Source organism: Ursus americanus, chromosome 24 (assembly GCF_024610735.1).
Source record: "Ursus americanus isolate L20-20 chromosome 24, mUrsAme1.1.p, whole genome shotgun sequence".
In the NCBI taxonomy this organism is placed as follows: domain Eukaryota; kingdom Metazoa; phylum Chordata; class Mammalia; order Carnivora; family Ursidae; genus Ursus; species Ursus americanus.
Genome location: NC_142150.1, coordinates 47,504,262 through 47,517,430, shown reverse-complemented (window position 1 = coordinate 47,517,430; position 13,169 = coordinate 47,504,262). Strand labels below are relative to the sequence as shown.

At 57.3% G+C, this 13,169-nt stretch overlaps 2 protein-coding genes across 2 annotated transcripts; one reads left to right on the top strand and one right to left on the bottom strand.

Annotated features, from left to right (window-relative positions):
- Positions 1 to 4,471: 4,471 nt before the first annotated feature.
- LOC123775510 (interferon-induced transmembrane protein 3-like) lies at positions 4,472 to 5,679 on the top strand. Its single transcript, XM_045770766.2, has 2 exons — positions 4,472 to 4,827; positions 5,396 to 5,679. Exons 1-2 carry the CDS (start codon positions 4,579 to 4,581, stop codon positions 5,585 to 5,587), a joined length of 441 nt encoding a protein of 146 aa, XP_045626722.1. The 5' UTR covers positions 4,472 to 4,578; the 3' UTR covers positions 5,588 to 5,679.
- Positions 5,680 to 7,948: 2,269 nt separating this feature from the next.
- Positions 7,949 to 9,542, bottom strand: LOC123775539 (interferon-induced transmembrane protein 3-like). The gene is made up of 2 exons (XM_045770815.2): positions 8,776 to 9,542; positions 7,949 to 8,272 (listed from the first exon to the last, which is right to left on the bottom strand). The coding sequence occupies exons 1-2, from the start codon at positions 8,929 to 8,931 to the stop codon at positions 8,123 to 8,125; spliced, it is 306 nt and encodes a 101-aa protein (XP_045626771.1). The 5' UTR covers positions 8,932 to 9,542; the 3' UTR covers positions 7,949 to 8,122.
- Between the last annotated feature and the right edge of the window lie 3,627 nt (positions 9,543 to 13,169).

Genomic DNA, 13,169 nt, shown 5'->3' with positions numbered 1-13,169 from the left:
AAGAGCTGGACCAGGGTCCTAGGATGGGGGTCCCCGACCCAAGGACGTCCCGTGTCCAGAACACCCTTGGTCCCGAGGGTAAGGCTCCCTGACTCTCGGGTGTGTGGAGGCAGTGGTGCTGGGGTGAATGGGCAGCTCAGGTCCTCTGGGGAGGCCTTGGGGTTTTTGTATCTGTGAGTGCAGCTGCTGGAGACCCGGACCTCCCAGCCCCTCTGGGCCGATCCAGACATTGCTGTACCCTGCTGCTGCCCCCTCCAGCTCACCAGCTCTGTCCTTCTCCTCTGGGAGTGGGGGTAGGGACAGCCCGTGAGTGGCCCGGGGGAAGGACAGAGTTCTCAACTGTGGACCGACTGCAAAAGCCAATCATCAGACCCGTGGCTAAGCCCCAGTGGACAGAAAGCCTGAGCGGAAGGACTCCCTCCCTCCACCCAAACCGAACTGGCCCTCAGGGTGGAGCAGCCGCCCAGTGCCCCGGGAAGGGTCTGGGTCTCCCAGCCCCTGGGGCCCTTGGGCATTGGGTGTGAGCTTTCGCCAGAGCCTGGGCTGCCCGCGGGCAGTGGGGGCCATCCTCAGCCCCGTGCACGAGGAGCTTGCCCCAGGCCCGTGCTCCTGTCTGGGGCCCCCGGAGGGGGTGGGTGGGGGACACGGTCTACACGGTCACCCTGGAGAGGCTGGAGAAGTCCAGGGGCCCCAGGCGGATGTCAAGGTGGGCACTCTTATCCAGGTGCACCTTGCCTGTGGGGCGTCCAGGCTTGCCTGGGTTCCAGCAGTGGGGCCAGGTCAGTCCCGAGGCTCCCCTTGAAGTCAGCCACTATCACACTGGGTTCCGTGTTCAGTCCAGGCACCCTCGAGGGATAGACCGTGCCACATCCACATCCCTCGGGTCAACGCCTGCAGTGTCAGGCCCTTGGGCTGACCGCTGCCTGGGGATCCCCTGGGTGGGCTGTGAAGTGCAGGGGGTGCCCCGGCACCCTGGGTCCCAGGAGTGTGAGCAGCAGCGGGACCACCCCAGGGAAGGGGGGTGTTAGAGGAGGGGACGCTGGAAGGACTTGCTCCTAGCCACTGAGGGGCCAGTTGGGGTCAGGGGAGGGACGCTGCCGCAGGCCCCAGCCCCCTGCTTGGGGTGGCTCCTATCTTCCTGGACCCACAGTGCTTAGGGAGGGCCGCTGGGATCTGGAGAACTCTCCCACAGCACATTCGCATCCTGGGCCTCGCAGTCAGTCTCCACCACCAGCTCGCAGTTTCAGGTTTCTACCCCACCTAATGGGGTCTCACACCCCGAGTTCCTGGAGCCTCTCCAGAGTGATTGCCCCGTCTCCACTGTCCTGCCAAGGGTCCATCCTGACCTCCAGGATAGAGCGCGGAGAGCTGGAAAACACACCACACAGCTCCGCCAGGCAGGATGGAGGGTGAGGGCCACCCATGTGACTCAGTATGGAGCAGGGTGACCTCCTCTGTCCCAGGACAGGTGGTGGGACAGGCCCGTTGGGAGACAGAGCACTGCTAACGGGGTGTGAAGGTCAGGTGGACTGCTGTAGTCGGAAGAGCTGTGCCACCTGACAGCAGAATTCTAGAGACATTTATAGCCTGTGTTCCAAGAAGCCAAACAGAAGCACGGGCAAATGATGTTCTCAGCTCTTCCCAGCCCAGGAAGCAAGGATGCCGAACCAGAACCCTGAGACAGGATCTCCACGGAAACATGACCCTGAGCTCCACTGTGAACTGGTCTCAGACAAGCTCCAATGACTGAATGAACCCACAGGTGGAAGGAGGCTGCCACCCGAGAGGTTTGTGCAAAATCACATCCCTCCCAATGTCCCCACAGCAGCACATGACAGGTCCTTTTCCCTAGGCCCTGGAGGACGTGGGAATTGTACATCTTAGAATGTGTTGGACTCGGGGCCCAGGTAAATATCTTAACAGGCAAAGCATCATCCTGGACCCTCTTTCAGTTGGGGAACAATGGGTCCAAGGAATCATGGGTCTCCAAGCCCAAGTCAAACCCTCAGTGGAACCCCTTGCCCTCCCAGGAGGCTTTTTCCATTCCTCAGATCAGTAATGGCACCAGAAATAAATGGTGGTTGGCTGGTGGGGCTGGCCAGGTGGAGGTGTCTGCAATTGCTCCCCACCATCCACCCCCAGCTGGGAAAGAAATAAAGAACAATGTCTCATCCTGAGAAGAGTAGCAGAAATCAGAGGCACCCTCAAACCTAATGGGTCAGGGGCACGGGTCCCCACCAAACCTCCATTTCCTTCACCAGTCTGACCCCAGACCCAGACGGACCCTGGCAGACACAGTGGACGGTGCAGACTAACCCGGCGGGAGCCCTGCGTGCGACAGCTGTGCCAGATGTAGACCAAGCTGTCCTCGGGGCTGGGCTGTGTGGACAGTGATCTGTCAAAGTCTTTTCTATCCTATCTCTAAAGACGGACATGGGCCCCCAGGCAACCGTGGGGAAGACCTGCCCACTATGAGCAGGGTTGTACCAGACCCCCAAGTCAGAGCTTAGAGTGGGCCCAGCGCCAATGCACTAGAGGATGGAGGTGGAACATTCCAGATCAAACAGGCAGTTTGCTTTACCCGTGTCATCCATCACTTCTGTCCCACACCGGTCCCTCTGCTCCTGCCTGGGCTGCAGGGACAATGCCTTGGAACCAGAGGGTGGAAAAGGAAGCATTCCCAGCCTGGTTCTCCATGGGTCAGCTCAGTGTGAGGCAGAAAGCTGGACAGACATGCGACATCAACCCAGGCCCACTCAAGGGTGCCCCAAAGATCCACGTGAAGGGAACAGTCCCTGTGGGCAGAGCTGCAAGCAGGCACTGGCCGTCCTCTTAGTGTGGGGAGAGGTGGGTGCTCACAGATGGGCATGGAGAAGGCATCCCAGCGCTGCAGGGGCGGCAGGACACGGACAGCGGGAGGGGGGGATCCCAGGCTGGACGGAGGCCTGAGGGTGCAGCCATACAACCCCGCACCCAGACGGAGATGGCAGGTCACCTCCAGGATTTTGTGATCCACTCTGAGCGCGGCCAGGATTAAAACGGAGCCCCGTAAACCATGGATCACATCAAGTCCATAGGTCAGAAGTCACCATGTCTCAGAACACATCCCTTGGCGAGGACTGTGGCACACGGTACCGTCACCCCGCGCACCCAAGGGGATGCCTCCGTCATCAGCCACGTGGGGAAACGCTGCTCAAGGGCGAGCTCCTGCCCCTCGCTCTCCCCGGCACAAGCGGGGACAGCGCGTCGGTGGTCAAGATGACCCACGGTGGGAGTGGCCCCCCACAGACACTGCCGAGCGCAGCCCATCAGGACTTTGGGGGCAGCGTGGGGCCTGCAGGTGGCCATCCCCGCCCCTCACTGACCTCACCCCACACCGGGCACCAGGGCCAGCTTCTCACCCACGTGTGCACGTCGGCTGGGTCCGTCGGGACAGCCTTCTGGGTCACTGCGTCCACAGGACAACAGAACCACACAGGTGCTTCCACGGCAGGATTTAACAGAAGACTGGGTGACAGGGGACACGTGATTGGGGGGAACCCAGAGGTGGTCACTGCAGGAAGCAGCTGACACCCTGTGACGGGAACCCAGGGAGGGGGCTGGAAAGGTGGGAACCTGGAAACCTGGGCCAGAGACCCAGACCTGAGGCTGGTTTGGGGGCCTTGACTCAACTGGGCCTCCGGGGGGAAGGCAAGAGCTCCTAACAGGCCAGGCCAGGCCTGGGCCATCTGCGCCCCACACCCTGCTCCACGCAGGCCAGGACTGCAGGCAGCAAGAGGATGGATGACTGGAGCCTTGACTCTTAGAAAGAGCTATGTCCTGGCTGCTAAGCTGACCTGACCCTCTCCGGAGAAGGGGGCACAGAAGGAGGAGCCACAGAACCACACCTCTGTGACCTGATGGGGGCAGGAGGGGGCGAGGAAAGGTGGGGTGCACAAACGTGCTGGCCTTGGGCTCCCAGCTGCTGCCACATGGCCTGGAGCCTCCTTCTCCCCCCACAGCTGGCTCCTCACGTCACAGAGCCCCCAGCCTTCTCATTCCCGGGGACCCTTGAGAGATGCTGGAGGCTCCTTCCGGGACAGGCAACACAGGCTGCTGGGTCCTGACCTACAAGCACAAAACACTCCTCCCTCCGCCCCTGCCCCCCCAGCATGGACTTCAGAACCAGGAAAGGTCAACAGATTCCAGAAAGGAGTCCTGTGACCCCTGTGGGCAGTGAGGGCCTGCCGCAGGCTTGGGCCTGGGGTGGGGGCAAGGGTGGGGAGACTCCCGTGCCAGGAAAAGTCCTCAGGGCCCACCCTCACCCATGAAGGAGGAGGTGGAGGAGTTGAGACAGGAAGCCTTGCTGAGACTACAAGCCCCCCCCCACCTCAGCCCGCCCCCCCCCGCCCCACTCTGGTGTAACCTGACACCCAGCAGTTGGTTCCGCCCCCCCTAGTCCCCAGCCAATTCCCAATTTCCCCGAACACCAAAAAAGGAATCTTTGGAGAAATCGAAACTACTGGGACAGGGAGGGCCCAGAGCACGGTGGGTCGGGCAGGCATCCACGTCCACACCACAGGTGCTCCGTCTCCCACCATGAGCCGCAGCTGCCAGCCCTTCTTCCCTGGTGCCCACACCGGCGTCCCCCCGACCTACGAGATGCTGAAGGAGGAGCACGAGGTGGCTGTACTCGGGGCGCCCCAGAGCTCGGCTCCCGGGACGACCACCGTGGTCACCATCCGCAGTGAGACGGCTGTGCCCGACCACATCGTCTGGTCCCTGTTCAACACCATCTTCATGAACTGGTGCTGCCTGGGCTTCGTGGCCTTCGCCTACTCCGTGAAGGTGGGTGCGTGTGGGGAGGGACTCTCCCAGAAGGTGCGGTGAGCCTGCGGAGGTCCGCCTGCCCAGAGGGCACGTGGGGTGTGGGGAGCCTACGTGTGTGTCTGTGTGGTTGCAGTGGGGCTGCAGGAGGGGGCCTGGGGAGGGCCATGAGCAGCCTTTGTCCCCAGGATTCCAAGGACTTCCCCTACTGACCAATGCTAGAAATTACACCCTCAGAGGCACTTGTGGCTCCAAGGTTCTCCCAGAAAGAACAGGAACTCACAGGACACTGACTCCCGGTGGGGTGGGAGGCCAGTGAAGGGGCCAAAGCAGAGGGACGACAAGCCCTGGGGTCTCCAGGAGAGGCTGAGAGTCTGAGGAAGGACACGGAGGCCCCAGGAGAGAGGGGCCCACGGGGCACCGTCCCGCTCAGGCTCCAGGGAATGGGGAGGGTGGGTCCCCAATCTGGGTGAAGGGCAGGTGGAGCCTTCTCTGGGCAGGGACCAGCCGGGGCTGGGCGAGGGGGCCCTGAGTCCCTGGCTCTCACCAGGACCTGGTCCTGATCCCACGCTCTATCTCTTCTCCCCAGTCTAGGGACCGGAAGATGGTGGGTGACATGACTGGGGCCCGGACTTATGCCTCCACCGCCAAGTGCCTGAACGTCTGGGCCCTGGTCCTGGGCCTCCTTCTGACCATCACGTTCATCATTTTCTTTGTCGCCGGATCACTGATGATTTCCCAAACAATATCAGAGGTCATTAAACAGTATGGAGGACCCTAGCAGCTGCCCGTGGCCGGAGGCGGTTACCTCTGTCACGGTACTTCATGGACGTGTCAGTCTACCACGGAAGTCAATAAAGCTCTTGTGTGTGAGGGTGCGGCGTTTCACCTGCGGAGGGGCCCTGCTGAGATTCCCCAGCCTGCCCCTGAGCCCATGTCCCCCATTGGCCACCTGTACCCTGCTCTGTGTTACGTGCGTGGTGGGTGGGCTTGCCTGTATCTGGCCTCCAGCTGCGGAAACACGTGGACGAGGGTTTGAGGCAGAGGTCCCTCATTCCCAGAGGTCTGTTGTCCTGTGGACGCACACTGACCCAGAAGGCTGTCCCGATGGACCCAGCCGATGTGCACACGTGGGAGAGAAGCTGGCCCTGGTGCTGGTGTGGGGTGAGGTTAGTGAGGGGCGGGGGATGGCCAACAGCAGGCGCCCCCGCTGCCTGGGGCCTGGGTTAGGGTTAGCTCTGGGGGGCCCCGAGTACAGCCACCTCGTGCTCCTCCTTCAGCATCTCGTAGGTCGGGGGGGACGCCGGTGTGGGCACCAGGGAAGAAGGGCTGGCAGCTGCGGCTCATGGTGGGAGACGGAGCACCTGTGGTGTGGACGTGGATGCCTGCCCGACCCACCGTGCTCTGGGCCCTCCCTGACCCAGTAGTTTCCACTTCTCCAAAGTTTCTATTTCCTGCTTTTTCTAAAGTGGTAACTGGCTATGTCCCCAGAGGATGGACCAATGACTGAGTGTCAGGTTACACCAGGGTCAGGTGGGAGGAGCCAGAGGGGTTAGGGGAGCTTCCTGTCCCTCACACTCAAGTGAGGCCTTGACAGCTACCCTGCTTTCCTGTTTAGGGGTGTGGGTGGCCCTGGGGTATTTCCTGTAGGCTGGCATCTCCCCACAGTTCTACCTGTTCTCCTCCGGCTCAGCTGATCGATAACCAGTGTGGTGGTTGACCCACCTTCGTGGTTCTTACATTACAAGAAGCCCTTCAGCTACAGCTACCAGCAAACGTGAAAAACTTCTGAATATTAGACCTGGAAACTACACACACAGCTATCCCCACACACAAGTTCTGAGGTGGGGGTTGGAGGAAGTGGGGTAGAGGGAAGGGAGACAGGAAGAGAGAGAGAGAGGAAGTTTGACCAAAGGAGCACCTGACTACAGGGAGCTGAAAACAGAACAGCAGGAAATCTGGGTCCAAACAGTTATCAAAACCAACCAAAATCTTTCCCAGGTGGCCAAGCACGTTACCTTGTCATTAGGCTGGGAATGTGCTTATTTGACATAGCTGTCTCTGAAATGGGTACTTCTGATTAAGTTAGGCACTTAATGCAGGTGCATTACCGGGAAAGGACTGAGGAGGGAGGGAGGAAAGGAGGGAGGGAGGGAGAAGGAAGGAAGCATGAAGAGCTACTGACTTCAAGGGGAGCCTCGGGACTGACCTGGCCCCACTGCTGGAACCCAGGCAAGCCTGGACGCCCCACAGGCAAGGTGCACCTGGATAAGAGTGCCCACCTTGACATCCGCCTGGGGCCCCTGGACTTCTCCAGCCTCTCCAGGGTGACCGTGTAGACCGTGTCCCCCACCCACCCCCTCCGGGGGCCCCAGACAGGAGCACGGGCCTGGGGCAAGCTCCTCGTGCACGGGGCTGAGGATGGCCCCCACTGCCCGCGGGCAGCCCAGGCTCTGGCGAAAGCTCACACCCAATGCCCAAGGGCCCCAGGGGCTGGGAGATCCAGACCCTTCCCGGGGCACTGGGCGGCTGCTCCACCCTGAGGGCCAGTTCGGTTTGGGTGGAGGGAGGGAGTCCTTCCGCTCAGGCTTTCTGTCCACTGGGGCTTAGCCACGGGTCTGATGATTGGCTTTTGCAGTCGGTCCACAGTTGAGAACTCTGTCCTTCCCCCGGGCCACTCACGGGCTGTCCCTATCCCCACTCCCAGAGGAGAAGGACAGAGCTGGTGAGCTGGAGGGGGCAGCAGCAGGGTACAGCAATGTCTGGATCGGCCCAGAGGGGCTGGGAGGTCCGGGTCTCCAGCAGCTGCACTCACAGATACAAAAACCCCAAGGCCTCCCCAGAGGACCTGAGCTGCCCATTCACCCCAGCACCACTGCCTCCACACACCCGAGAGTCAGGGAGCCTTACCCTCGGGACCAAGGGTGTTCTGGACACGGGACGTCCTTGGGTCGGGGACCCCCATCCTAGGACCCTGGTCCAGCTCTTGCTCCCAGCAGAGGCCAGAAACCAGCACAACCTGAGGCTAGGCCCTGGCCCCTCAGAGCCGCACAGCTGGGCAGGGAGGGGAGGTGGGCTCAGTGTCAGGGGCAGGCTAGGCACTTCAGCAGTGCCCCCACCCCCAGGGGACATCACAGCACCGTCACACACAAGTGTACTTTATTGAATTCAGTTGTAGACAGGTAAAGGGCTGGGTGCTAAGGGACACGGCCAGCAGCCACGGACGCGGGGCCAGCAGCGTGTGGTGGAGGACTTGGGGTTCTTGGCCATAGACAGCTAATAGTACCCTCTCTGTTGCCTTATATTCTGTAAAACGCTACGAAGAATATGCGCGAATGATAATGATAACGATGAAAATGATGGTCGTAAGGAGGCCCAGGACCAGGACCAAGACGTTCAGGCACTTAGCGGTGGAGGCATAAGTCCGGGCCCCAGTCATGTCACCCACCATCTTCCGGTCCCTAGACTGGGGAGAAGAGATAGAGCGTGGGATCAGGACCAGGTCCTGGTGAGAGCCAGGGACTCAGGGCCCCCCCGCCCAGCCCCGGCTGGTCCCTGCCCAGAGAAGGCTCCACCTGCCCTTCACCCAGATTGGGGACCTACCCTCCCCATTCCCTGGAGCCTGAGCGGGACGGTGCCCCGTGGGCCCCTCTCTCCTGGGGCCTCCGTGTCCTTCCTCAGACTCTCAGCCTCTCCTGGAGACCCCAGGGCTTGTCCTCCTTCTGCTTTGGCCCCTTCACTCGCCTCCCACCCCATCAGGGGTGAGTAGCCTTTGAGTACCTTTTGGTTCTTTTGGATCAGACTTGAGGTCTGAATCCAAAGTGTGTGGAGGATGTAATTTCCCTAATTAGGCTGGGAGGGAGATCTTCTTGGGGATGGTGGGGACGTAGGCTGACCCTGCCGTCCCATGCCCTCCCATGCAGCCTCAACCTGTGCTCTCCCTGGGAATGGTCTCACACACGCACCCACCTTCACGGAGTAGGCGAAGGCCACGAAGCCCAGGCAGCACCAGTTCATGAAGATGGTGTTGAACAGGGACCAGACGATGTGGTCGCGCACAGGCATCTCTGTCTGGATGGTGACCACGGTGGTCGTCACAGGAAACGAGCCTTGGGGGGCCTCCATTACAGGAACCTTATACTCTTGCTAGAACACGTTTAAGTTTAGGGGGCGTCACTGTGTTCACCAGGGATGAAGGGCCCGGAAGTGCAATTAGGTTGCCAGAGTTTTGACAATTTGTAGGGTGAGGTCCGGATGCAGGAGGTGGCCCAAGTGGAGGTCAGCCCCACATCAGGGTCCCCTCTCCCCATGTCAGCTTCCTTCCGCTTTCTCTGAAGTTTCTCATCCTGGTGTTTTGTAACGGGGTGATTTGACTGGCTCCAAGAGGTGGGTCAACCCCTGAGTGTCAGGTTCTGAGCGTTTTGTGCTCGTAGGGCAGGACCCAGCAGCCTGTGTTGCCTGTCCCGGAAGAGGCCTCCAGCATCTCAGGGGTCCCCATGACGTGAGGAGCCAGCCGTGGGGGGAGAAGGAGGCTCCAGGCCATGTGGCAGCAGCTGGGAGCCCAAGGCCAGCATGTCTGCGCACCCCACATTTCCTCCCCCCTCCTGCCCCCATCAGGTCACCTACAGCCGAGGATCTTGGGGGGAGGGGTGGAGAGAAAATGTGCACAGAGCCGGCTCTCGGAAGGGGGTTGCCTCACCCCGGTCCTTCTGAACTTACGCTCTTTCCTTTTCCGCCACGGTCCACCCCCACAGAAAGATGGTGTCATCAGAGCAAGAGAAACGTCTCACCTGCGGTAGAGCAGGCCCGGTGTTGGCGCTGCAGCCACGGCTGGGCCCACCCTTCACACAGCAGAAAGAACGCCGACGGAGGCCCGGCTCCTTCTCCGACCCTTGTTCAGGGTCCAGTTCCCTCCAGTCCCTCCTGCTCTGGTCTTGTGGCTCCAGGTTAGGGTCCGCCCCATCTCCCCTGGAGCTTCCAAGGCCCCCAGCGCCTCCTCCCAGTACTTACGTGTGGCCACACCTGCCGGCCCTGTTCTCACTGCCCCTCCAGTGGTCCTCCTGGTTGGCCCCCACTCCTTTGAGGGCTTCCAGGCTGGCGGTGTCTGTGGCCTTACTGTGGCCTTGAGTGAGTCCCAATGGAAAAGTGCATTAAGTATAAAACACCCATCATTTTGAAGGCTTGGTGAGAAAAAAAAATTTTATAAGATATAATGTGTTTCATTGATAATATTTTTAACTGATTATATGTTGAGATATTTTGGATTTATTGGGTCAAATAAAATAGATCATTAAAATAAATCTTACTCGTTTCCTTTTGCTTTTTTACAATGTGGTTCCTGGAATATTTACAATTGGTTTTGTGGAAAATAAATTCAAAATGGGTGAAAGATCTAAATGTGGAACAGGAAACCATCAAAATCCTAGAGGAGAACACAGGCAGCACCCTCTGACCTTGTCGCTAGCAGCTTCTCACTAGACATGTCACCGGAGGCAAGGACAAGACAAACCAAAAAAGGACTGTTGGGACTTCAAGACAAGAAGCTTCTGGACAGTGAAGGAAACAGTCAACAAAACTAAAAGGCGGCGTACGGAATGGGAGAAGATATTCGCAAATGACATACCTGATAAAGGGTTAGTACCTAAAAATCTATAAAGAACTTACCAAACTCACACTGAAAAAACAAATAATCCAGTTAAGAAACAGGCAGAAGACCTGAGTAGACACTTTTGCAGTAAGACATGCAGATGGGCAACAGACAGGAAAAGGTGGTCAACATCACCAAGCAGCAGGGAAATGCAAATCAAAACCACAGGGAGACACCACCTCACTCCGGTCAGAATGGCTAAAACGAACACCGCAGGAAACGACAGGTGTTGGCGAGGATGCGGAGAAAGGGGCACCTTCCTCTTACACTGTGTGGGAACGCAAGCTGGGGCGGCCACTGTGGAGCAGTATGGAGGGTCCTCAGAAAGTTGAAAATAGAGCTACCCTACGACCCAGTGATTGCACTCCTGGGTGTTTACCCCAAAGATACATATATAGTGATCCGAAGGGGTCCCTGCACCCCAGTGTTCATAGCAGCAATGTCCACAATAGCCAAACTATGGAAACAGTCCAAGTCTGTATCCACCGATGAAGGGATAAAGAAGAGGTGGTGTGTGAGTGTGTGTAATGTCACTCAGCCATCAAAAAGAATGTAATCTCGCCATTTGCAACTACATGAATGGAGCTAGAAAGTACTATTCTAAGCAAAATAAGTCAGTCAAAGATAAATAACCTATGATTTCACTCAGATGTGGAATTTAAGAAAGAAAACAAATGAGCAAAGGGAGGGGGGAGAGAAAGACAAACCAAGAAACAGACTCTTCCTTAACTCTAGAGAGCACACTCATGGTCACCAGAGAGGAGGTGGGCAGGGGTGGGGGAGATAGGTGAAGGGAGTCAGGGAGGGCGCTGGCCGTGATGAGCCCCGGGTGATATATGGAACTCTTGAATCACCATATTGTACACCTGAAGCTCATACCACACCGTATGTTAACTAATTGGAATTTAAATAAAAACTACAAAATAAAATTAAATAAATGAAATAAATAAAATAAAATAGGATTTGTGGCCGACACTCTACTAAAGTGGCGGCTGGGGTGATCTGCAGGCCGCAGCGGCTGTGCCCCACCCATGCACAGCATCAGGAACCTGGTAAGGCGGCATCGAGCCAGGTATCAAGAGGAGGGTGTCTTGGGGAGACCCACTCTTACCAATCCCTATACATCTCGGCCCCTTCACGAATGGAGCAGGGTCTCCCTCCGTGTCTGCCTCTGGCCCTGCTGGGTGTCTGTCCAGGCAGCAGGGGTCACACAGCTGCCTGCGCTGTCCCCCAGCAGCTCTTGGTCAGATCGCCTTGGAAGGTTGCTTACATCAAGACCTGCTCTGTCTATTGAAAGTCTGAGGAGTTTTGCAAGACTTCTTCTAATGAATTTCCAAGGCCAGATAATCGGGGGGAACAAAACACTCGGTAACAGTTGTGAAAACTTACCAAACTTTCTAATTGCACAGGAAAATAAGACTGATATTTCCGTGAACCTACTCAAATCAACACTCTATCAAGCCAGATGTTTCAAACGTCCGGGACATAAGATGTCTCTTCCTCTTGTGAAGCCCACGTGCTGGAACTTGATGAGTTAGCAGTTTGAGGAAAAGGGGTCATTAACTGGCCAGACAAGTAGGAAATAGAGTTTCCCTTTACAAAGAAATAAGGAGCAGCTAGCATTCATGTTCCACACGAGGGATCTGAAACAACCCTTGAGTAGGTCCCTCTCTCCCTGGAGGCCCGGGGCGAGCTCAGAGTAAGGTATTTTCCTGGCCATCACCCCTTCCTTCCCCAGCCGCTGCTGCAGGGGTGCTGACTGCGGCTTCAGAGGAAGTGCCTTTTTTTTTTAAAACATTTGTTCATTTAAATTCAATTAATTGACATATGATGTATTACTGGTTTCAAAGGTACAGGCCTGTGATTCATCAGTCTCATACAACACCCAGTGCTCATTCCACCGTGTGCCCTCCTCAATGCCCATCACCCAGTTTCCCGTGCCCCCACCCCCTCCCCTCCAGCCACCCTCCGTTTGTTTCCTATGACTTAGAGTCTCCTATGTTTGTCTCCCTCTCTGATTTTGCCTTGTTTTACTTTTCCCTCCCTTCCCCTGTGCTCCTTTGTTTCATTTCTTAAATTCCACAGAGGAGTGAGATCATATGATCATTGTCTTTCTCTCATTGACTTATTTCACTGAGCATAATACCCTCTAGTTCCATCCATGTCATTGCAAATGGTAAGATTTCGTTTTTTGATGGCTGAGTAGTATTCCGTTGTGTATATACACCACATCTTGTCTGTCCACTCATCTCTCGATGGACATCTGGCTCTTTCCACAGTTTGGCTATTGTGGACATTGCTGCTGTGAACATTGGGGTGCAGGGGCACTTTCGGATCACTACATATGTATCTTTGGGGTCAATACCCAGTAGTGCAATTGCTGGGTCATAGGGTAGCTCTATTTTCAACTTTTCGAGGACCCTCCATACTGTTTTCCAGAGTGGCTGCACCAGCTTGCATTCCCACCAAGAGCGTAGGAGGGATCCCCTTTCTTTTTTTTTTTTTTTTTTTTTAATATTTTATTTACTTAAGACAGAGAGAGAGAGAGAACTCGCCTGTGCATGAGCTGGGGGGAGAGGCAGAAGCAGGCTCTCCACTGAGCAGGAGCCCAACGTGGGGCTCGATCCCAGGACCCTGCAATCATGACCTGAGCCGAAGGCAGATGCTTCACCAACTGAGCCCCCCCGTGGCCCTCCAGGGTTCCCTTTTCTCCGCA

What these genes read in the sequence shown, in the direction of transcription:
- LOC123775510 (XM_045770766.2), top strand. Translation starts at nt 4,579, where the DNA reads ATGAGCCGCAGCTGCCAGCCCTTCTTCCCTGGTGCCCACACCGGCGTC. An exon ending in CCTTCGCCTACTCCGTGAAG is followed by an intron (nt 4,828 to 5,395) that starts GTGGGTGCGTGT and finishes TCTTCTCCCCAG; the next exon opens with TCTAGGGACCGGAAGATGGT.
- LOC123775539 (XM_045770815.2), bottom strand. Translation starts at nt 8,931, where the DNA reads ATGGAGGCCCCCCAAGGCTCGTTTCCTGTGACGACCACCGTGGTCACC. An exon ending in CCTTCGCCTACTCCGTGAAG is followed by an intron (nt 8,273 to 8,775) that starts GTGGGTGCGTGT and finishes TCTTCTCCCCAG; the next exon opens with TCTAGGGACCGGAAGATGGT.